Source organism: Bufo bufo, chromosome 1, assembly GCF_905171765.1.
Source record: "Bufo bufo chromosome 1, aBufBuf1.1, whole genome shotgun sequence".
In the NCBI taxonomy this organism is placed as follows: Eukaryota; Metazoa; Chordata; class Amphibia; order Anura; family Bufonidae; genus Bufo; species Bufo bufo.
The window spans coordinates 712,709,045-712,733,535 of NC_053389.1; the positions used below are offsets into that span (position 1 = coordinate 712,709,045).

Below are 24,491 nucleotides of genomic sequence, written 5' to 3' on the forward strand. Positions count from 1 at the left end.
GAAATAAGAAATTATGGTGGCCAATGAGATTTTAGCCTATATTTTCTGACACACTCTCCATATGCAACAACTTGATGTTACAGGAAATTCACAACTTTTCCTAAATCATCTCAATGTGGTAAAGAAAGAGAATTTCAGCTGTGTAAAAGTACACTTTAATTAAACAGATACGGCATATTTTTTTTAAATACAGATGAGTCTTGTAAAACATTACTTTGTATACAAAATGTCCTTAAAGGGGTTTTCCAGGCTCCCGATATTGATGGCCTATCCCCAGTATAGGTCATGAATATCTGATCACTGCAGGTCTGACGTCTGGCACCCCCACCAATCAGCTGTTCCCACTACTGCACTTTAACCCCTCAACAGTCACTTTAAAATTGAAAAAACACTCCCGAAAATGTCACTTTTTTATTGTAGATTTTGAACTTATGTCAAATACAGTTGGCGCACCCCTTGGGTGACTGAAGTGCATTTTACCCCTTAGTGACATAACCAATTTTAGCCTTTATGACCAGTAACATTTTTCCCCCTCCATGTTCCTGTTTTCTTATTTTTTTCTTTAGCTGTAGGAGAACTTAAATTTTGCAGGATGAGTTGTAGTTTTTTTTGGAACCATTTTCAGGTACATCTAATGTATTAAATAACTTTTCTTATTTTATTTTTAGGGGGAACATAACACCCCCCCCAGCAATTTTAACATTATTTTGTGGGATTTATTTTTACAGCATTCACTATGTGGTATAAATAACATGATAACTTTATTCTGTGGGTCAGTAAAATTATGATGCCATATTTATATAGTTTTTATTATGTTATAATACTTGCACAATAAAATCTCATTTTTTACAAAAAATTAGTTTTTTGTGTTTGCGTTCCAAGACCCAGAAAATCCTTATCGCTATTACTGTAGTGTGTAAAGTTTATTGCTAGAGAAGCGGTCCGCTTATTGTATGGTAAAGATTGAGTGTTTGGTGTTACTTATTTCATGCTGTGATCCAGGCGCTGGTAAAAGTCTGGGTCATAGCTTCAATAAATGTCCTAATGTGGCACAGAGAGGCTATTAGATAGGCAAGTGCTCTTATTCTCAATGAGTAAAGTATGTTTATTGATTGATGGAAGAGAGGGGGATACGTAGCATGCACAGAAGTTCATATTTGGGGGAATGTTTTTTTACTATTTTACTGCAGGTTGTCATCTCTGCGCCCCTCCTCCAGGCAAGCTGAGATCACAGCCAGCTGAAGGGAGGTGGGTTCTTTTAAACCTATTTCGGGCTATGTAGCAGCTAAATATACGTCCTGGTCGTGTTTGAAAACTGACAATCTAAGCTTCAAAACAAGACCAGGTAGGGAGATATAACTTTTATTCATCTATTCACTTCCTTTCACTTTCAGCTTCTATCACTCCCAACATGATTTCTAAAGACTATATCTCCCAATGTAGAGGAGCTAATGCTGCGATTCTTGTTTTACAGCTTAACTTGCCAGCTTTCAAAGAACAGGACCATATCTCTATCTTCTACACAGCCCGAGATATGAAGGGTTAAAGCAACTGTACCCCTAAACCCAGCTGCCAGAGCTGTGCTCGGGCTAAAGGTATTTTTCTCAAAACATGAACACAGTTCGTGCAAATCTGTTAGGGGGTTAAACAGAGCTGGAAGAACAGCTCCTTCCAAAGTGTAGAGGCCGTGTCTGGTTACTGCAGTTCGGTTCCTACTCACATTAATGGGAACTCAGCACAACCACTCCACTTTGAAAGGAGCTATGTTTTCTGTTGCTAGTTCCTGCATCAGAGGCTGCAGGGAACAGCTGATCGGCGGAGTTGCATGCTGTCAGATCTGCACTGATCAGATACTGATAACTATCCGGAGAATAGGTCATTATTATCAGGAGCCTGGAAAAGCCCTTTAATCTCCACTTCCTTCTGGATATCAACACGTGTAGTTGAAGGTGCAAAATATCTATTAATTCACGTACTGAATATGTGACAATGAAAAGACATATATAGAGCTGACCGCAACATCACATCAGTCATCCTTATTGGCTTAACACCATTTCTAAGGAAAACATCATTGATAGCGTCACACTGCAGTGACCCAGAAGAAATCTACAACATTTTCTGTTAAATCGATAGGTCACCAGATCTTCTGGACATGAAACATGCCCCTCCAAATGCAGGCGTCACACTAAACATAGACGCTGAAAGGGACAATTAATTCACTGTATGCTCCATTTAAACTCCAGATAAGGGATACAATCTAGATTCCCTTAGGGGCAGAAGAAGACGCTTTGTTTGCTGGCGGTCCAGTCCCTTATCCTTGCTGATATTTTTCAAAGAAATAACACCAGCAAGGTGCTTTAACCTCATCCCCCTGCCGAGGGCCCTCTTCTTCCAGGTCTCCAGGCACATGTACCTCCTCCGTTACCGGTTAGAGGGTTATAACCTAATAAAAAAAAAAAAAAAAAAAGAGATAAACATAAAAAAAACCATGTTGCATGTTGGCATGGTTATATATGCAGAGTCATGGTAAGTAACTAGTTTCCTGTTCAGAAAGCTCTGTTCTGTAAGAGGACAGTTCTTGTGTGCCCTCTGCAGGACAATATGAGTATGACATGTGGATTTCTAAATAAAACCCTGTTAGTGCAAAATATCCCTATGTACTGTGTGTTACAGTAAAAAGCTCGGCCTTGTGTATACAGAGCCATGGGTACAGCCAGAGGATCAGCGGGGACAACTCAGCTTCATTGAAAAATCAGGCTACACGTGCCTATAGACAACTATGGAGAGGAAGCAGGAGTCTAGCTGCCATGACATCTCTCATACAGATCACACAGATGAAACAGGACAGCTTATACAGTCAGGTCCATAAATATTGGGACATCGACACAATACTAACATATTTGGCTCTATACACCACCACAATGGATTTGAAATGAAACAAACAAGATGTGCTTTAACTGCAGACTGTCAGCTTTAATTTGAGGGTATTTACATCCAAATCAGGTGAACAGTGTAGGAATTACAACAGTTTGCATATGAGCCTCCCACTTGTTAAGGGACCAAAAGTAATGGGACAATTGGATTCTCAGCTGTTCCATGGCCAGGTGTGTGTGTTATTCCCTCATTATCCCAATTACAATGAGCAGATAAAAGGTCCAGAGTTCATTTCAAGTGTGCTATTTGCATTTGGAATCTGTTGCTGTCAACTCTCAAGATGAGAACCAAACAGCTGTCACTATCAGTGAAGCAAGCCATCATTAGGCTGAAAAAACAAAACAAACCAATCAGAGAGATAGCAAAAACATTAGGCGTGGCCAAAACAACTGTTTGGAACATTCTTAAAAAGAAGGAACACACCAGTGAGCTCAGCAAAACCAAAAGACCCAGAATACCACGGAAAACAACTGTGGTGGATGACCGAAGAATTCTTTCCCTGGTGAAGAAAACACCCTTCACAACAGTTGGCCAGATCAAGAACACTCTCCAGGAGGTAGGTTTATGTGTGTCAAAGTCAACAATCAAGAGAAGACTTCACCAGAGTGAATACAGAGGGTTCACCACAAGATGTAAACCATTGGTGAGCCTCAAAAACAGGAAGGCCAGATTAGAGTTTGCCAAACGACATCTAAAAAAGCGTTCACAGTTCTGAAACAACATCCTATGGACAGATGAGACCAAGATCAACTTGTACCAGAGTAATGGTAAGAGAAGAGTATGGAAAAGGAAAGGAACTGCTCATTATCCTAAGCATACCACCTCATCAGTGAAGCATGGTGGTGGTAGTGTCATGGCGTGGGCATGTATGGCTGCCAATGGAACTGGTTCTCTTGTATTTATTGATGATGTGACTGCTGACAAAAGCAGCAGGATGAATTCTGAAGTGTTTCGGGCAATATTATCTGCTCATATTCAGCCAACAGCTTCAGGACTCATTGGACGGCGCTTCACAGTGCAGATAGACAATGACCCAAAGCATACTGCAAAAGCAACCAAAGAGTTTTCTAAGGGAAAGACGTGGAATGTTATGCAATGGCCAAGTCAATCACCTGACCTGAATCCGATTGAGCATGCATTTCACTTGCTGAAGACAAAACTGAAGGGAAAATGCCCCAAGAACAAGCAGGAACTGAAGACAGTTGCAGTAGAGGCCTGGCAGAGCATCACCAGGGATGAAACCCAGCGTCTGGTGATGTCTATGCGTTCCAGACTTCAGGCTGTAATTGACTGCAAAGGATTTGCAACCAAGTATTAAAAAGTTAAGGTTTGATTTATGATTATTATTATGTCCCATTACTTTTGGTCCCTTAACAAGTGGGAGGCACATATGCAAAGTGTTGTAATTCCTACACCGTTCACCTGATTTGGATGTAAATACCCTCAAATTAAAGCTGGCGGTCAGCAGTTAAAGCACATCTTGTTTGTTTCATTTCAAATCCATTGCGGTGGTGTATAGAGCCAAAAATGTTACAATTGTGTCGATGTCCCAATATTTATGGGCCTGACTGTAAGTATAAGCAGCTGCATGGAGGACATAATACAGCAGTATTGAGCAGTGTAGCTGTGAATCCAGCACTGTAGTGATTCAGTAAACACTTACTATAAGCAGCAGCAGGATGAAGAACATAATACTGCATTACTTAGCAATGTCCAGAAGTGGATGAGATAGAAAACCTACTAAAACCAAAAGGTAAGGTCTCTGTGTGTATGTATGCTTCACTCTCGCACTCTGCAGTTGCTCCCCCCTAGAGTTTTATAGGCTCCTTGTAACCTGATCCCTCAGTAAGGCTAAAATCAGAGGGGCGGGATAGAAGGGAGTGTGCCTGATCAGTGGAGAATGGGGCATTTTTCTCTAATAAGATATATTAAATACTAGCATTATTATCCCCCAGTATTATTACTGGAGGCATTTACACTATATACACATGCATTACATAGTTCACTTGCTTAGCAATGTAAAATAACAACGTCTGGTTTATTTTATGGTTCAATATCTTTTTATTGAAATACAAAGTACATATTAGCATAAATCGAGAGAATGCTTTCATGAGGGTTGTCTGGTTTCTTTTAAACCCCTGACCCATTTTCTACCACATCTCTGTCTCCCCGCTTGATACATACTGACCTCCACCCCTGAGAGGTCTCCGATCTGGTTTTGGCTTTGGAGCAGCTGATGATGTGGATGTGCTGGGAGCTGGCTCCTGAGGCTGCAAATGAATAAAAAGAAAGCTGCTAACAGTACAAGAAAAGAAAGGATAAGGCCCCTTTCACTTCAATGGGGCTGTGCAGATGAGCGGTGATTTTCATGAATCACTTATGCGTTGCGTGAAAAATCGCAGCAAGTTTTATATTCTGCATTTTTCACCTAACGCGGGCCCCACAGAAATGAATGGGGCTGCGTCAAAGGTCCTTGAAGAAGAAGAAGACGATGCTGGCTGCGCGATCAAGTGGATGGGATGAGTTATGTAATGACCATTTTAGTAAGCATTCTGTATTCAGAATGCTATTATTTTCCCTTATAACCATGTTATAATGGAAAATAATAAAATCTATAGAACACCAAACCCGAACTTTAGTGAAGAAGGCCGGGTTCGGTTCTGGGTACCACATCCAGTTTTTATTCACGCGCGTGCAAAACACATTGCACTCGCGCGGAAAAAAAACTGAACATCGTAACGCAATCGCAGACAAAACTGACTGCAATTGTGTGTCTACGCGCGCGGGTTTCCCGCAATGCACCCAGCCCTCAACTGCGACGCCCGTGTGAAGGGGGCCTTAATCTCCACATAAAAGAAAAAAAAACATCAATGGTCATTTACACACAAAGCGACCAGCATGCAGGATTCATATAATCCCGTGTGCATGCCATTTACCAAGGGCTCTTTCACACTTGCGTTCTTGTCTTCCGGCATAGAGTTCCGTCGTCGGGGCTCTATGCCGGAAGAATCCTGATCAGTTTTATCCTAATGCATTCTGAATGGAGAGAAATCCGTTCAGGATGCATCAGGATGTCTTCAGTTCCGGACCGGAACGTTTTTTGGCCGGAGAAAATACCGCAGCATGCTGCGCTTTTTGCTCCGGCCAAAAATCCTGAACACTTGCCGCAAGGCCGGATCCGGAATTAATGCTCATTGAAAGGCATTGATCCGGCCTTAAGCTAAACGTCGTTTCGGCGCATTGCCGGACCCGACATTTAGCTTTTTCAGAGTGGTTACCATGGCTGCCGGGACGCTAAAGTCCTGGCAGCCATGGTAAAGTGTAGCGGGGAGCGGGGGAGCAGCATACTTACCGTCCGTGCGGCTCCCCGGGCGCTCCAGAGTGACGTCAGGGCGCCCCAAGCGCATGGATCATGTGATCACATGGCACGTCATCCATGCGCATGGGGCGCTCTGACGTCATTCTGGAGCGCCCCGGGAGCCGCACGGACTGTAAGTATACTGCTCCCCCGCTCCCCGCATGGCAACCAGGACTTTAATAGCGTCCTGGGTGCCATAGTAACACTGAACGCATTTTGAAGACTGCTCCGTCTTCAAATGCTTTCAGTACACTTGCGTTTTTCCGGATCCGGCGGGCACCTCCGGCAACGGAAGTGCACGCCGGATCCCAACAACGCAAGTGTGAAAGAGGCCTAAGGCTTCTTTCCCACTAGCGTTAGGCTTGTCCAGCAGGGGAACAGATTGCCGGATCCGTTCTACAGTGTACCCCCGTGTGCTGACGGAAATCCAGCCCAGCCCCATTCACTATAATGGGGACGGGCAGGAGATGCGGCCGCAGCACGGCAAACAGCTGAATTTAATGATAACTTTTAATTAGCGATCTGTAGCCTCACTCTGGAGAAAAATTACTTAGATGTAAATGAGAAGTTAAGTGCACTGAGGGTGGGCCCAAGCCACTCTGTGCACCATGGTTCTCCTGCTTCCTCTGCCAGTCCCTCCATCTCCTTCTTGATTGACAGGTCAGGTGACATGGCACCGGAGTGGCTGGCAGAGGCAGCAGGATGAGCAAGGGTGCACAGAGTGGCTTGGGCACATGGATTAACAGAACTTTTCCACTGGAATGAAACAACGGATTTCTAAGTGATACGTCATCACATTTAACTGAGCTAGTCCTACAAGGCACTGTGCCTGGTTTAACCCCTTCCCGACATCTGCTGTACAGGTACACAGAGAAGACACCCAGGGGTAATGCCGATCACAGACATTTAACCCCTCACATAACCACAGCATTGAAAAAACAAAAAAAAACACAGAAGCACGCGCTTTTCAAGCAGGATCGCCTCTCCCTGGCTGAGATCGGGGAAGGTGTTCCGTTGAAATAACAAGACAGAACCTGTACTAGGCTTCTAGGTTTATTACTGGTGTATTCCAATTCAGGCCTGCAGGTGGCAGCCCTGTATAAGAATATACCAGGCATGCTCAACCTGCGGCCCTCCAGCTGTTTCAAAACTACAACTCCCATCATTCCTGGACAGCCAACAGCTATCAGCCTACAGAAGGGCATGGTGGGAGTTGTAGTTTTACAACAGCTGTAGGGCCGCAAGTTGAGCATCCCTGGAATATACCAATCTTTTTATATTGCAATTAGTGTTGAGCGAATCGGGTTTAGATTTTTGTATCCGAACCAGATTAGTTTGTAAACTTAGTTAACAATATAGCCTCCGTGCTACCGGAGGTCTTTGTGAACTTGCGGCAAATATCGCGAGACTTTTTTCGTCTCGAGTCTATGATGTGACACTTTGTTTATTCGCATAAATTACAGAGTCAAAATCCGATGCTGAACTCTACTTCCTGTCTCATTAACGAAGCAGAGTTCATCTTCGGATTTTGACACTGTAATTTATGTGAATGAACTGTGTCACGTCAGACGCGAGATTAACCAAGTCTCGCGATATTTGCTGCAAGTTCGTAAAGATCTCCCAGCAGAGCCCATACACAATAAAAAAAAATTCAGTTTTAGAACACAAGAAAAATTATATAAAATGTAGTATTGTTGTAATCATACTGATCCAGAGAATCAATGTAAAAAAGCAACCCACAAAACTGTGGTAAAATTGCATTTTTTCCCCCTATTCCACCACATTTGAAAGTTTCCCACTACATCACATGCAGTATAAAATAGAGCCATTACAAAGTGCAACTTGTCTCACAAAAAAACAAGCCCTTATACAGCCATGTGAACAGAAAAATAAAAAAGTTATGGCTCTATGAAGGTAGGGAGGAAAAAAAAAAAAAAAAAAAAAAAAACCCTGCAAAAACAGAAAATTACCATGTTAGAAAGAGGTTAACAGTGAATTTCCAGCTGACATCTAAGCGCATGACTAGCTGACAGAAAGCAAACCAAAAGTTAAATATCAGGCTAAAGGCCCGTGCAAACGACCGTATGCCCTCCGATACATACGGTCCATGAGCGGCATTGATTGTGTGCACGGGAGCGCACAGCATCATAGGTTACAATGATACTGTACATGTCGGGCCGCCCGCGGGGCTATGTCCCACACTCATAAGATCATATGAGTGCAGGATAATAGCCCCGCGGGTGGCCCGACGTGCACAGCATCATAATCTATGATGCTGTGTACCCCCGTGCGCACGATCAATGCCGCTCTGGGACATATGGCCCGCTCACAGACCGTATGTCTCGGAGGGCATATGGTCGTGTGCAAGGGCCCCAATTGTGGATCCTTTGGTTGAACAACTGCAGCTGTGTCCACTTGCTTTAAAAAACAAAAATCTTTTCTTTCTTTCTACTTCCCCAGATGCAGGCCAAATGGCGAATGTTCACGTTATATCAGATTATTGCCAGAAACAATGTAGGAACAAAGATTCAGTGGATTGTCTGCAGTAACTAGTCTCACGGACAAAAGAACCTGACCAATTTGTGGCCAACATTAGGACATCAGTGTCAGACATTGACCTCATGTCTTAGGATTCTCAGGCCACCGCTGAGAAGCTATACACTATGGAGAAGCTAGCCAAGTTGTGTCCAGTCTTACCTGACTTAGGCGAGTGGTCGCCTTGTAACTTTTCCCTTCCTTCATACTCTCCCAGCTCTCAATCTTCTGACGCCTTTTCTCTTCTTCCAGCTAAAATGCGGCACACACAGTGAGGTGGTTAGAGAGGTAGACTATATGATGACTGTTACATATTCCTGTTTTCACATTCAGGTTTTAGGAGGACGCATGCACCAGCAGTTCTGCACTTGTGTCAAAAAAGTGGCGCACTGCCTGCGATCCACATACATATTCTATTATGACCTTTGGGGTATGGCAAAAGGAGCACCAATGGAAGTTATTCTTACACCCAAGTAGTGTTGAGCAATCTTGTGTTTTAAGTTTGGCATCCAAAGTTGGGGTTATCTAAGAATTCCGTTATGGATTCCCCTACCACGAACCATAACGCAATTCTATGATGGCATGCACCAGGGAAGCCTAAAGGAGCCATTCCGTCATAATAGAAGTCTATGCTTCCATAGAAGTATTGACATTTATCCACCACGCGGGTGCAATGCGTGATGCGAACGCATTGTGCCGGCAAGGAATCCGGACCCATTCACGCATCACTTTTGCGTTGAGTAAAAAAAACAAAAACGCAGCATGCCCTATATTCTGCGATTTTCAAGCAGCGCTGGCCCCATAGAAGTGAATGGGGCCACGTGAAAATCGCATCCGCAAGCAAGTGCGGATGCAATTTCACGGATGGTTGCTAAGAGATGTTGTTTGTAAACATTGTTTTTTATCACGCAAGTGAAAAACGCAGTAAATCGCATTGCACCTGTGCGATAAAAACTGAACGCGATTGCAAAACTGAATGGCTTTGTTTGCGAAATCGCGCAGTTTTCACTGAACGCATCCGGACACGCTCGTCTGCAAGGAGCCTTAGTCTACCAGGGACAATAACTTTGGCTGCACTAGACCTGGGTGCTGATGAATACCATCTGACTGGATGCTAGGTGTCCCTGTAGATCTGGCTGCTAATTCTTAGGTTATCTGACGAAGTTCTGTAAGTGAGAGCAGCACCCAGGACCCCATCGTTCACTCGCTAAAGGCTTATAGAGAACATCGGTTCACACTGGGCACAAATGCTACGAAATTTGCTTGCAGTTTGTGCTCTGACCTCTTCTGCTTCCCATGATTCACGCAGAGATATGTATTATATCTGGCATCGTGCTCTGCTATGGTCAGATTCCCACAAGCCAGGCTGCTATGAGCAGGAGAGGATGCTGCCAGGACCACCATGTCAGTATTTGTATTGGGTAAACCAACATGACTATTGTGACGCTGGGTGAGGAACCCTGGCAAGACATCTCCCCTCATACAGTATGTGCTTATTTACTAAAGTATAAGCAAACTTCTTCAGAGAAACCCCAAAAGACAATAAGAGAACCCCAGGGTGTGACAGCGTGGAGCAAATATTAGGAAAAAGTCACGTGCACAGCTACAGCCAATGACTGGCCTCAGTGGTGACGTGTCCCCACTTGCCACTTGGGGACATGTCATGGCTGCAGCAGCGCATAGGACCCTGTTCGTCTGGAGGTATACAGGCTGGGGTCTGGATGATTGATGAACGGAGACAGGAAGCTGGCACAGAGCGGTGAGAAGCAGAGGGGTATGATTTGTTTTTCAACTGGCACACATGCCACTGGGGACAGCTAAAGAAGACCCAAAGGCTGGACAACCCCTTTAAGCATAAGACAATAACCTCTACTCACCTGTCTCTGCTTCTCTTTAAACCTCTCGGCCTGAGCGTTGAGCTCCTCCTGCATCCTCAGCCTGGCTGCAGCCACTGCTTCCTGTCTTCTAACTACGTCATCTGGGTCTATAAAGAAAAACATTTACGAGTAACACCCTAAAGGTGACCAGACTCATTCTGCACAAAGGATCACACGTTTGCATTGCTGCAGTGCTAATATGCTTATCATTACAATGGCTTTAGATCATTATACTCTGCATGTGCAAAAAAAAACAAAAAAAAAACTTTATCTGATATGGAATAAAAGGAAAGAAATCACATATTAAAGATAAAAGAGCCAAATATTGCCTTACACTTAAAGGGAATGAGTCATCAGATAATGACCTATTGTTTAAATCATGAATTTATGTTAAACATATTCTCAAAGGATTTTTGGTGATTTTTCATTTTCTATGTCAATATTTATATTAAAAAGAAACAAAAACATAAAACCCTGCAGTTTTCACACTGGCCACTAAGGATAATAAGAGGCGCCACATTTATTACTGGACAACCCCTTTAAATGGGTTATCCACTTTTGTAATATTCATGACCTATACTCAGGATAGGTCATCAATATCTGACCCCCGCCAATCAGCTGTTTGAAGAGACTGCAGCACTTGTATGAGCGCTGCCTTCTCTTCATTGTTTACCAGCGCACCATCACAACTGCAGCGGTGAGCAGTGTAATTATAACCCTGCCGTCCCATTCACCTCTATGGGACGGTTCTCTCCTGATCACTTGACTAGGAAGGAGCTGTTCCATTGAAGTAAATGGGATGGCGGAGTTGTAAATACACTGTTCACACCGCTGCAATGCTGGTCTCTTCAAACAGCTGATGGGCGGGGATGTTGGCAATTGGCCCCCCTCTTTCACCTATAATTTTTGTGACATTTTGGGGGAAGGGGGGGGGGGGGAGAGAGAATTGGGTAAAAAAAAACACAGATTCAGACATTTTTTTCAGGCTTTTTTTTCCCTACAGAGAATGCCAGAGCACACGGTGATTAAGAAGACAAAAACAAAACACTATGGACCGAAAAAACGTGAAGAAAACATATAAACATTTGTACTGCTTTTCAGTAGCTGCATTTATTTATTTATTTGATGCATTTATATAGCGCTACTATATTCCGCAGCACTTTACAGACATTAGCATCACTCGCTGTCCCAATGGGGCTCACAATGGGTTTTCTCCCACACTCTTTGGAGTGTGGGAGGAAACCCAACCGAACACGGGGAGATCATACAAACTCCATGCAGTTGTATGACGACAAGTGATAGCAGAAGCCACTGCTCACCTTCATACTGTACAGGCTTCACCTCTACGAGCAGGCAATTGTCGGGAAGGAGCACTTCCTTTCTGAAAATCGTGTGCTCAATTGTTGCATGAAAATTACAGCTAGCGTCTGGATGTATTTTTATTTATTTATTTTTTTAACTAAAATGCGCAGCAAAAACACCATAGAAAAAAAGATCTGTATGCAACTAATGAAAAAGATTTAAATACATGAGACGTTCCTTTACATGCAACCAAGGATATAATAGATGGGCAGCTGTACAGATGAAGTAGTTATGCAGGCTATATAGACTGGTGACCTATCCTTAGAATAGGTAATAAATACTGGATTGGTGGACAGGTCCGACACCTGGGACCCCCACCGATCAGCTGTTTGAGAAGGCAGTGGTGCTAGCAGGCTTCTCTGTTTTTCCTAGGCCAGTAACGACATGTTCATCGGTGACATGACCTAGGCGCAGCTTAGCCCCATAGAAGTGAATGGGGCCGAGTGCGATACCAAGCACAGCCACTATACAATGTACGGCGCTGTGCTTAGTGAGCAGGAAGAATCCTGTGGCAGGAGCGCCGGTGCCTTCTCAAACAGCTGATCGACAGGGGTCCCGGGTGTCGAACCCACCGATCAGATACTGAGGATAGGTTATCAGTAGTAAAGTTTTGGAAAACCATTTTAAAAAGGGTTGTTTGGCCGGTAAAGTTATTTTAAAGGGAGGCTCAGAAGTGATACTCAACTTACTGATTCCTTACCGGCCCCTCTTGACACACTCCTTGAAATTGAACATTTTCTGTTGCAAGAAGCCTAGCTAGATATAAAACAGCCTAACCTCTGCCCCTTGAACAAAATTACTACCCCTACATGCTCTTACACTGGAAGGGAGACAAGAGGGGGACCAAATGGATGTCTCCCTGGACACATATGGAATGGCTTTTTGGTTTCTTTTTACACCATTTTTTAATACAACGGGGGACAGAGAAGCATATAAGGGAGGATATTATAGTAAGGCCATTACTCTAGTATATCAGTATGCCATATAGCTAATATCCCACTTATCCTGGACAGCTACATTGTGATATGATGTCTCAGCAAATCATAGGCCATTCTGAAGAAAACAAAAAAACTCTTGAGGAAAGCTGCAACAAATACCTTCTGTGGATCTGGGTGCAGATGTCAGCAAAGAGCTGAAGTTGTCCGAGAACCTCTGCTTCACAATATACAGTAATATACAGCCCAGCAGGATAAACCAGCCATAGCTCGCCAATGTTGTGCCAACTGCAGGAGGAAGGAACATGATGAGAAATGGCTTCACCCCCCACTCACCCACCCACATACATGGCCTCTTCTCACTCATCAGTAACATTTGTAACTGTAAGGGGATGTGTTCACATTATGTGTAGTGAACATATTCTATGTAAACCTCAGCAAAGCATAAGGTGATCAAGTCCCTATTATCCTAAGAAAGGTCAAAAGAGTGCGTCTCTTTGTGGGCTGGTATGGGGCAGCATGCTTCTTTTTGCTTACTGCCCTCTCCCTGTTATGTGATAGCACCAGGGAGACCATGCCTACTGCTGCCCAGTCAATAGTGCATTCACCAGTGTGACATCAGATTACGTTAGCCATGAATGCCTGGAAATGGGTAATATGTGCAGCGGATAAGCGGGGATGGATGCACTAGTAAAACCACTGATCCTGAGCATATGATGCAACCAATACTTCCAGCTGCTGACTGTTTCAGGCGCACTGAGGCGCGATCCTTCTGAACTCCATTGAGGAACAGCAGATCTAAGCTCCATGAACCCGTAGCTGTCCATAGTGAGGTAACCACCAGCTGCATTGCCCACTTCATCAGGGTTAGGGGCAAGCCAGGGGACCTCCACATAAGAGGTACTGGCAGGGCCACTTATAGGGTAGGAAGGATGAGGATGAACCCAACGATCGAACCCAGGCCATCAGAGAACCCACCTATAGGCTTGGACTCCGCCAGGTGGGTTCTGGGATGCTAAGGGACCTCTACCCTGAGAGGTGTTAGCAAGGAGAGGCCGGACACCCCCCGGTTCTAGTCCCAGCCTTAGGACCTAAAAGTTCTTGTAGCAGCTCTTCAACCCTAGAGCAGGGAACCTCTCTGCGTCTATCCCCTGTAGGGACCAGAAGAACACTGGTGGGTGGAGGTGGGAGGGACCTTTTAACCACTCTGTTTCCTGTCCCAAGAAGGTCAAAGAGGAACAACCTCCTGTTGTGCTGTCATGAGGGATGAGCTGGAAAATATCAGTGTGTCTTATGGGGCAAATACTAATGAGGGCTCATGATTACAGGAGGACCAGGGAGCGGTGAATGCAGCGCTCCCCATGCAGGCTCTTTACTCACCGCTTCCTGGTCTTTTCCTGCAGGGCTCCGCACACTGTGGTCTGATTGGAGGTCTGAGCTGCAGTCTAATTAGCATTGGGGATCTGATCTGAGATCTGATGATTGGGGGTCTGATCTGAGATCTGATGTATTATATTTTCATTATTTTTCTCCTCTAAAACCTAGGTGCGTCTTATAGGGCAAAAAATACAGTAAAATGTATTGGATTATATAGGTGAACCACAAAAGCAGAGAGATAATTGGAGTTAGTAACTTTTTTTTAGTAAGTGTGTGTGTGTGTGTGTGTGTGTGTGTGTGTGCGCCCTAATTGCCCTCTGCCTGTGTGTGTGATCTGTGGGTAAAATAGTAAAGCACCAGAATCTGCGGTCATGTAATACAGCTGTATGGTGAGATACTATGCTTGACATATTCGCATTCCATCTATGTTTACCGATCCGGGTTCTGGATGTCCTCGGGGTGTGTCCCACATACTGGAGACCACATATTCTGAAGAAAAATCCAAAGAGGGGGATCATTCTGGAGAACTGGCCAGAATCCGACGGATCTCCTTGTGGGAATTGTTACAAGTAGTTAATAAGCTGTATCTGAACAAGCCACAGGACTTCTGGAACAATGGGAGAGATTTATCAAAACTGGTGAAAAGTAGAACTGGCTCATAGCAGCCAATCAGATTCCACCTTTCATTTTCCAAAGGGGCTCTAAAAAAATAGGAGGAGGAATCTGACTGGGGGAACTAAGACAGTTTTCCTTTACACCATTTTTGATAAATCTTCCCCCAATGTTCATTGGACAGATGAGACTAAAGTGGAGATGTTTGGCCATCTATAATGCACAGTGGTCACACATTAGGCTTGTTTTGTAGCCACTTGGGCACCTTGCAGTCATTCAGTAGAGGTTCATTTGCATATAATAAAACATATATTTTCTCAGTAATGTGAGCACATATGAACATGGGACCAAAACAGATGCCTTCAGCTGCCAAGCGCACATGTAACAGGTCAGCCAGTGTCATAGGTACAAAGGACCCATGTTTCCCATGACCAGGGGTGCACCTAGGGTTGCCACCCGTACGGGAATGACCCGGACAGTCCGGGTTTGTAATCCTGTGCCCGGGTACAAGCCTTTCTTAGACCCGGGCACAGCGATCAGCTGGGAGTGATGCGATGCTAGCCCAGGGCAGACACGCCCACCCTCCCTTCTGTTCAGGTTTGGCTTCGGCTTTAAGAAAAGGTGGCAACCCTAGGTGCACCACCAATGAGGCCAGGTGAAGCGATCGCCTCAGGCAGCACCAGATAGGGGCAAGAGGGGGGACGCAGAAGGGCCATGGGCAATGAGCGCTTTCATTGTGGCAAAGGGGTTAGGTTATGAAATTGGCATTTGGGGGTGCGTTGCCGTTTCAGTTTTGGCAGCAGAAAGGCTAGGTGCACCCATGACTGTATGTACTCCTATGTCCATGGAGCGCGCTGTCATTGGAGGTCTTCAGGATGTCACCTTGTGCTAGTCCTCACACATCTGTTACCATTATCCTCTACTATCAGGCACATTGCTTTATGAGCAGCGCCCTATCCAGGGATGGATGCGCCCCGCTATGTCGCCCACACCCATGCTGGTTACACTCCCCGTACCGACCTGTCCCCTGGAGGAATTGGCTCCACTCCACTTCTATATCAGGCTTGGCAGCCGGGATCTCCCGGTCCCCCAGCTCCATGCTGACTGCGCCAAATCCGCAAGTCCGGGTTCTTCTGTGTGTTTTTTCCGCTCCAGCCAATGACAGCTCAGGATGACGTGTCCCTGTCTGACGTCACAACCAGGCGCCCGGGAGAAAGCTGCTTTCCAGGCCTCGCTGTGAGGATGACAGGCGGACATGTGATTGGACGAGCGGGTGACGCCCGCAGACTGTGAGGAAGTGTCCGCGGGTTACTTTCCCGGAGACGCATGGTGTGAGGCCGGGCTGCTCTTGGAGACATGTCGGCTTTCTCCATGGAGCCTCTGGGTGAGTAGAGCCTCTTCCTGGTTTCCCACCTGGCGGGAATCTTTGAGTTGTGCGGCAACGCTTCCTAGTTAGCCAACTCTGTACATGGTCCTGCACATGACAGCCCCTCTGTTTTTATTATCCTTATAAGTGAATGGCAAATGCTGCTCCTCGGTGACCTGAGCGCCGGGCTGCGCCTGTCCCAGTGTCAGTTTGGCACATGGCACCCTGGCAGTGCCCATATACACCCATCTATAAACCAGACTGGAAATGAGTCACAGGGCAGCTAGGTGCTGTCTGCAGAATCACATGGATGGATCCAGTTAATTTCTGTGTCACATGTGACCAATCGATACCATCGGAGCACACTGGGGGAGATTTATCAAACTGGTGTAAAGTAGAACCGGCTGAGTTACCCATAGCAGCCAATCAGATTCCACCTTTCACTTTCCAAAGGAGCTCTGAAAAAAGGTGGAATCTGATTGGTTGCTATGGGCAACTCAGCCAGTTCTACTTTACACCAGTTGTGACAAATCTCCCCCCACTGACACTGGGAAAAAGTAATGTGTGTGAGGACCCTCAGTGGTGTCCACCTATTGTACTGGTTGAAGAACCTACTGACTGTTCTGCTGATGTCAGGGACACTTATCGGGTGGATGTAGATGAGGACCACAACGTTGTTTCTGGGCAGATGCTCTATTCCCTCTGTTTTCAAGATCTCTGCTTTTGGTCAATGGATGAAAACTTGGCATCAAAATTGTACTTCTCACAAGTACAAAATACAGCTGTATCATTGAGTGCCAGCTGTTCTGTTCAGCAAGCGGACATTGTGAAAGCAAAAGTATATTAGAAAGTTACTTAAGGGGCTGGTCTCCTGAACACATGCAAGCTTGAAAAAGGCTAATATCTACTGGATTGCCGTATATGGAATAAAGACTATACGTTTCATCGTTTGCAACCATGAGTGCTGCCTTTCTCTCTCATTGGATTGCTTCTGGGGGACTGGTTTGAACTCTGCTCCCACCTGGGCGTGCAGCGCTCCTCCACTGGTCTGTGGGTGCTGTATCTCTCCTCCTTTTGTGATCCCAGCCCGTGTCCACATTCTATATAATATTAAGAATCAGATGTTTGTCGGGTGCGGGATCAAGGTGATCAGCTGATCTCCCTGGTGTCCTCTTTTTTTAAAGGAAATTTATCACCACGATTCTGGACTATGATCCGTAGTAATACATGAGCAGCCCCATTCCTCCGCTGTCAGCGCTCAGAGCTGCACCAAAATACACAGCCAGGACTGCTGGGCTGTGCTAACATAATAGAGAGGACTCCTGTGCGCATGCACAGCAGTCCTGACAATGTATTTAAGTGCAGCTTTAAACAATGGCGGGGGATGCAGATTCCTTTTAAAAGAGTCCCTGTTATGTCAGCTACATCATTATAGTGCAGGACTTGTTTTTGGAAGTTCTGTATTAGAGCAGCTAGAACATAGACATAGGGTGAGAGAGCGCCCCACACAGGCTGATGAAAGGGTTGCATCGTTTGGGAAAGAGGATCCGATTGTAGCAGACATTCAGTGTATGGCTCGTTCCACATTTGCGCTCCCTGCTCTGGTATTCTGATTAGAATCCTGGAATTGGATCGTTTCCGTTCTTAGTCCCGTACATTTTTATATTGGGATAAAATGCGTACGTTAAATGCTCTGGTGCCATTTTCTTCAAGTCTAAAAACCTGTAGTAACCCACAGTGATCACATGGGCAGTGAAAAGTACTCCTCCCCCCACTGTCCTTGTACCTTACAGTCAACAAAAGATGCTCTTCCAGAGAAATGGATCCTGCCGTTCACTTCTGCTGGGAGTACATTGAACCAGATCGTCCAAACTTTCAGGCGTCATATGCAGATAGTCAGACTTTTTCAGGGTATGATCTAAGCTCGGGATTATAGCACTTGTCAAACTGTCCTGGTCATTCAGGCGGAAGCGATTGGGTGAATCCAATACCAGCGTCTACGTCTTTCCCTGGCACATCGTCTCCATCGGGATCTTACGTGCGCTGGCAGCATCTTCAGAGTATTCTCCCGGATCTAGTTATATCCCATTTTAGTGGACGTACTATGTAGACAGTGCAAATAAAATAACCTATTGTCCATTGAAAAAGCCAAGCAAAGAAAAATAAATAAAAAAATTGATTCATTAAAAGTTCATAAAAATACAACGGATCCGACAAATTGATTCAGTAAAATATTCAACAGGTTACATCCGGTATCTTCCATTCCGTTGTTTTTTTATTCTAGAACGGGTCCATGGACTCAAGTGTAAAACTAGCCTAAATTAGACATTTGGGTAAAGAGGAATTGCCAGTTTGGTCAGAGTCAGTAGACTATACGGTGTCTATATTGAATATTAAACTTGTAATTATTACCAGGTGTTAAAGGGGTTGTCCACTATTATTATATTGACTACCTATCCTATAGCTCATCAGTATCAGATCGGCGGGTCGGGAACTCCCAGCACCCCGCCGATCAGCTGTTTGAAGAGAAGGCAGCGCTTGTATGAGCGCTGTGTTCTCCCCACTGAAGTGAATGGGCCGGCAGAGCTGTAATTGCACCTGCTTGCCGCTACAATGTAAACGGCGAGCAGATGAACAGGGAAGAGAACGCGGCTCTCATACAGGTTCTCTTCAAACTGATGAGCAGCGGGGGTGCTAGGAATCAGACCCCCACCTATCTAATATTAATGACCTATCCTAAAGGATACTTCATCAGTATAACAAAAGGGGTTTTCGGGAAGAATAGAAAAAAAGCCACAAGGGGTTAAAATAATAAATGGACCACACTTGCCCTGATCATTCCCATTCCACTGCTGCCATTCCCTGCAGCTCGTCACTTCGTGATCCCAACTGGTCGAGCTGGAAATACTAGTAAAGGCCCGTCCGGCCAATGACTGGCTGAGACAGGTGACCACTAGAGCTGTGATTGGCGGGGTGGGCTCTTCCTGACCTTTCCAGTGTGTCAGACCAAGACCAGGAAGTGGAGAGCGAGGACCGGATCAGCGAGAGGAAGTGTGGCTTGTTTTTAACACTTTTGTGTCCTTCATTTTATTTTTTTTCCCTTTTTAAACTGTTTATTTTCCTGCATGGGGATTTACTTTTCTCTGTCTTGTATGCTGATACTTTATTCTTTCCTCAGGCGGAGAACCAATGGTGATGGGTTCGCTAACATCTCCAAAGCCAGGTGGCAGTGCCCAGTTTCTGCCTGGTTTTCTAATAGGTGATCTGCCCACACCTGTAACACCACAGCCACGGTCGTCATTAGGATTTCTAGAGTCACGATCACCAGTGTTGGGAGGTAATGTATGAGGGGGAAAAATGTCCTATGTGCCATGACTGTCACTCATAAGTGGCCACCTCAGGGAGCTTTGTCCAACAAGTGGATTGTTTTCTGGATATCATTTCTTTGAAGTCAATCCATGTATTCTGCTTCCTCTCCCGGTTCTTTAAAGGGAATCTGTCACCTATCAAACTATTTGCGCTGACACATAGCTGCGATTCTCCTGATTAAAACACTGTATTTCTTTGGCCACCTGATGGAGAGATCTGCCTGTAGTTAACTGTAACTTTTTACTAATAAATTATACTTATTATTATTTTTTTTATTATGTTTTTAGGTGGTTCTCCTCCTCAGCCTGTTGTTCCTTCTCATAAAGATAAGAGTGGTGCGCCCCCTGTTGGAAGCATTTATGATGACCTGTTACTCCCAGGTTTTAATACTACACCTTTACGTTCCAAAAAGCTGGTAAAGTATGTTTCTGTCTACCTTGACCAGTAGGCTGCCGGGTTAGAAGCTGATGACTTATCCCCTATTACTTCTATAACCAGTGGCCCGCCGCCATTAATTTTTTAGGGAGTTTTGTTTGCTACTTAGTGAATAATATTATTTGCACCCCTTTTGCTGAGCCATTGCCCGAATATACCCAGCAGCCATATCATAGTTCTGATTTCTGTGGAGATAGGTGGTGCATACCGATGGAAGTTGGCACTGGAGAGCAGATTTAGCGTTATTCTTTTCCGGCGCTGAGTTCCATCCTAGGGGCTCAATAGCGGAAAAGAACTGATCAGTTTTATCCTAATGCATTCTGAATGGAGAGCAATCCGTTCAGGATGTCTTCAGTTCAGTCTTTTTGCCTTTTCAGGACGGAGATAATACCGTAGCATGCTGCGGTTTTATCTCTGTCCAAATCTCCGAAACACATGCCATTGAAATGCATTAATGCTGGACCCGGCAAAACAGATCTGTTTTTGCGGTCTGCGAATGCTCACACCGCAAAAAAATTGAAAAAAATAAATGCCGGATCCATTTTTCCGGATGACACCAGAGAGACGGATCCGGCATTTCAATGCATTTGTCAGACGGATCAGGATCCTGATCCGTCTGACAAATGCCGTCAGTTTGCATACGTTTTGATGGATCCGACAGGCAGTTCGGGCAACGGAACTGCATGCCGGAATCCTCGGCCGCAAGTGTGAAAGTTCCCTTACATAGTTGGTGAGGTTAAAAAGACAAGATGGGTCATCAAGTCCAACCTGTAATTCTACTGTGTAGATCCAGAAAAAGGAAAAGATGATTCTAGTTGCCTCATATTAAAGGGGGTGCTTTAGGATTTACGTATTGATGACCTATCTTCAGGAGAGGTCATCAATATAAGATCTGCAGGAGTCCGACTCCCAGCACCCCTGCTGTTCAGCTGCACGAGGAGGCCACAGCGCTTCCATTAACGCCTTAGCCTCCCCGCAGCTTGCCAAGCTCGACTCCGTACATTGCATAGCGGCTGTGCTTAGTATTGCAGCTCACTTGAATGGGGCTGGACTGCACCTAGGCCATGTGACCTATGAATGTGACATCACTGGCCTAGGAAAAGGCCTAAGCGGATCTCAGAGAACCTCTTTAACCCCTTAAGGACCGGGCTCATTTTCACCTTAAGGACCAGGCCATTTTTTGCAAATCTGACCAGTGTCACTTTAAGTGCTCATAACTTTAAAACGCTTTGACTTATCCAGGCCGTTCTGAGATTGTTTTTTCGTCACATATTGTACTTCATGACACTGGTAAAATGAAGTCAAAAAAATTATTTTTTTTGCACAAAAACAATACCTAATTTACCAAAAATTTGCAAATTTCAAAGTTTCAGTTTCTCTACTTCTGTAATACATAGTAATACCCCAAAAAATTTTGATGACTTTACATTCCCCATATGTCTACTTCATGTTTGAATTGTTTTGGGAATGATATTTTATTTTTTGGGGATGTTACAAGGCTTAGAAGTTTAGAAGCAAATCTTGAAATTTTTCAGAAATTTACAAAAACTCAATTTTTAGGGACCACTACAGCTCTGAAGTCACTTTGCGAGGCTTACATAATAGAAACCACCCAAAAATGACCCCATCTAAGAAACTACACCCCTCAAGGTATTCAAAACTGATTTTGCATACATTGTTAACCCTTTAGGTGCTGCACAAGAGTTATTGGCAAATGGGGAGGAAATTTGAGAATTTCATTTTTTTGTCTAATTTTTCATTTTAACCCATTTTTTCCACTAACAAAGCAAGGGTTAACAGCCAAACAAGACTGTATCTTTATTGCCCTGACTCTGCCGTTTACAGAAACACCCAATATGTGGCCGTAAACTACTGTACGGCCACACAGCGGGGCGTAGAGTGAAAGGTGCGCCGTATGGTTTTTGGAAGGCTGATTTTTATGGACTGGTTTTTTGACACCATGTCCCATTTGAAGCCCCCTGATGCACCCCTAGAGGAGAAACTCCCTAAAAGTGACCCCATCTAAGAAACTACACCCCTCAAGGTATTCAAAACTGATTTTACATACGTCGTTAACCCTTTAGGTGTTGCACAAGAGTTATTGGCAAATGGGGATGAAATTTGCGAATTTCATTTTTTTGCCTAATTTTCAATTTTAACCCATTTTTTCCACTAACAAAGCAAGGGTTAACAGCCAAACAAGACTGTATCTTTATTGCCCTGACTCTGCTGTTTACAGAAACACCCCATATGTGGCCGTAAACTACTGTACGGCCACACAGTAGGGCGTAGAGGGAAAGGTGCGTGGTTTAGTTTTTGGAAGGCAGGTTTTGCTGGACTAGTTTTTTGACACCATGTCCCATTTGAAGCCCCCTGATGCACCCCTAGAGTAGAAATTCCATAAAAGTGACCCCATCTAAGAAACTACACCCCTCAAGCTATTCAAAACTGATTTTACAAACGTTGTTAACCCTTTAGGTATTGCACAAGATTTAATGGAAAATAGAGACACAATTTCAAAATTTCACATTTTTGGCAGATTTTCCATTTTAATATTTTTTTTCCAGTTACAAAGCAAGGGTTAACAGCCAAACAAAACTCATTATTTATGGCCCTTATTCTGTAGTTTACAGAAACACCCCATATGTGGTCGTAAACCGCTGTACGGGCACACGGCAGGGCACAGAAGGAAAGGAATGCCATACGGTTTTTGGAAGGCAGATTTTGCTGGACTGGTTTTTTGACAGTGTTTCCATAGTCTAAGAGCCATAGTTTTTTCAGTTTTTGGGCAATTATCTTGAGTAGGGTCTCATTTTTTGCGGGATGAGATGACGGTTTGATTGGTACTATTTTGGCGTACATGCAACTTTTTTTATCACTTTTATTACCTTTTTTGGGAAGTAAGGTGGGCAAAATTTCAATTTTCTCATAGTTTTTATTTTTTTATTTTTATGGCGTTCACCGTGCGGGGAAAGTAACATGACCGTTTTATAGATCAGGTCGTTACGGACGCGGCGATACCTAATATGTGTAGTGTATTTTATTTTTTTAATTTTTATTCAGTGATAAATGTTTTTTTTTTTTTTTTATCTTAACTTTTTTCACTTTTTTTTACATTTTTGTGACCCAGACCCACTTGGTTCTTGAAGATCCAGTGGGTCTGATGTCTGTATAATACAGTACAGTACAATATATATTCTGTACTCTATTTTACTTACACTGAACAGATCTATGCTTTTAGCACAGATCTGTTCAGCACCATGGACAGCAGGACGCCTGAGCAGGCGTCCTCTTGCCATGGGAACCTTCCCCGTCTGCTCAGAACTTCGCAGACGGGGAAGGGTAAGCACAGGGCTGAGGGGGGCTCTCTGGGGGCTGTCGGGGGGCTCTCTCCCTCTCCATCGGGGGGCTGCAAAGGCACAGCAGCCCCCCGATGGATAGGGAGGGAGCTCCCTGACCGATGACAGTTAACTTTTTCCATACAGCGGTCCGTACGGACCGCGGTATGGAAAGGGTTAAACGGCTGACATCTACACAGATGTCAGCCGTTTATACCAGGGTGCCAGCAATGTGCTGGCACCCTGGTATAACCACTAGAAGCCAACGATCATTCATGGGGGGGCGGGCGGGGGATCGCGATCCCGCCTGCCGCACCGCCCGCCTCCCGCAACGCCCCCACCGCATGATTTTAGGCACTCAAAAGTTTCTGATCCCCGCGGTCAGGGCCCGCGGGGATCAGAAACTGCAAAAAGCGCAGCAAACCGCAGGTCTGAATTGACCTGCGGTTTGCTGCGATCGCCGATACGGGGGGGTCAAATTGTTACGGGATGCCGGCTGAATGATTTCAGCCGAAATCCCGTTCCGATTAACCCCTGGGGCGCCGGAATACAGATTTTAAGTCAGGACGTACCGGTACGTCCTGGGTCCTTAAGGACTCGGGAAATAGGGCGTACCGGTACATCCTGGGTCCTTAAGGGGTTAAGGGAGAAAAATTTCTACCCAATTCCAAATCTGGGAATCAGAATAAATCCCAGGATCAATGTCCCGTCTCCAGAATTCTAGTACCCATCACCTGCAGTATTTTTAGCTTCAGACAAGGCATCCAGACCTTTCTTGAACTTGTTCAATGAATCGGCCATCACAACCTACTCTGACAGAGGAAGCTCCATAGTTTCACTGCTCTTACAGTAAAGAATCCATGTCTATGATGATGATGAAACCTCCTTTCCTCTAGATGTAGAGGATGCCTTCTTGTTTTAATTACTGGCCTTGGTATAAAAGACCATTAGAAAAATCAGTGTCACACAAATATTTAGACAGCACTCCGTGAT

The 24,491-nt window shown here is 44.7% G+C and overlaps 2 protein-coding genes across 2 annotated transcripts in view; one reads left to right on the top strand and one right to left on the bottom strand.

The window, feature by feature from the left end:
• Positions 1-1,614: 1,614 nt before the first annotated feature.
• On the bottom strand, positions 1,615-16,167 carry SELENOS (selenoprotein S). Its single transcript, XM_040414261.1, has 6 exons — positions 16,011-16,167; positions 13,164-13,289; positions 10,705-10,811; positions 8,990-9,079; positions 5,123-5,204; positions 1,615-2,443 (listed from the first exon to the last, which is right to left on the bottom strand). The coding sequence occupies exons 1-6, from the start codon at positions 16,087-16,089 to the stop codon at positions 2,364-2,366; spliced, it is 564 nt and encodes a 187-aa protein (XP_040270195.1). The 5' UTR covers positions 16,090-16,167; the 3' UTR covers positions 1,615-2,363.
• A 75-nt stretch (positions 16,168-16,242) lies between these two features.
• LOC120985996 (nucleoporin NUP35-like) overlaps positions 16,243-24,491 on the top strand; it is a 30,413-nt gene continuing 22,164 nt past the window's right edge. The window contains exons 1-3 of the mRNA XM_040414259.1: positions 16,243-16,374; positions 19,535-19,693; positions 20,013-20,140. Of these exons, the coding sequence (XP_040270193.1) occupies positions 16,347-16,374; positions 19,535-19,693; positions 20,013-20,140 (315 nt within the window). The 5' untranslated portion in view covers positions 16,243-16,346. The remainder of the gene's footprint in view (positions 16,375-19,534; positions 19,694-20,012; positions 20,141-24,491) is intronic.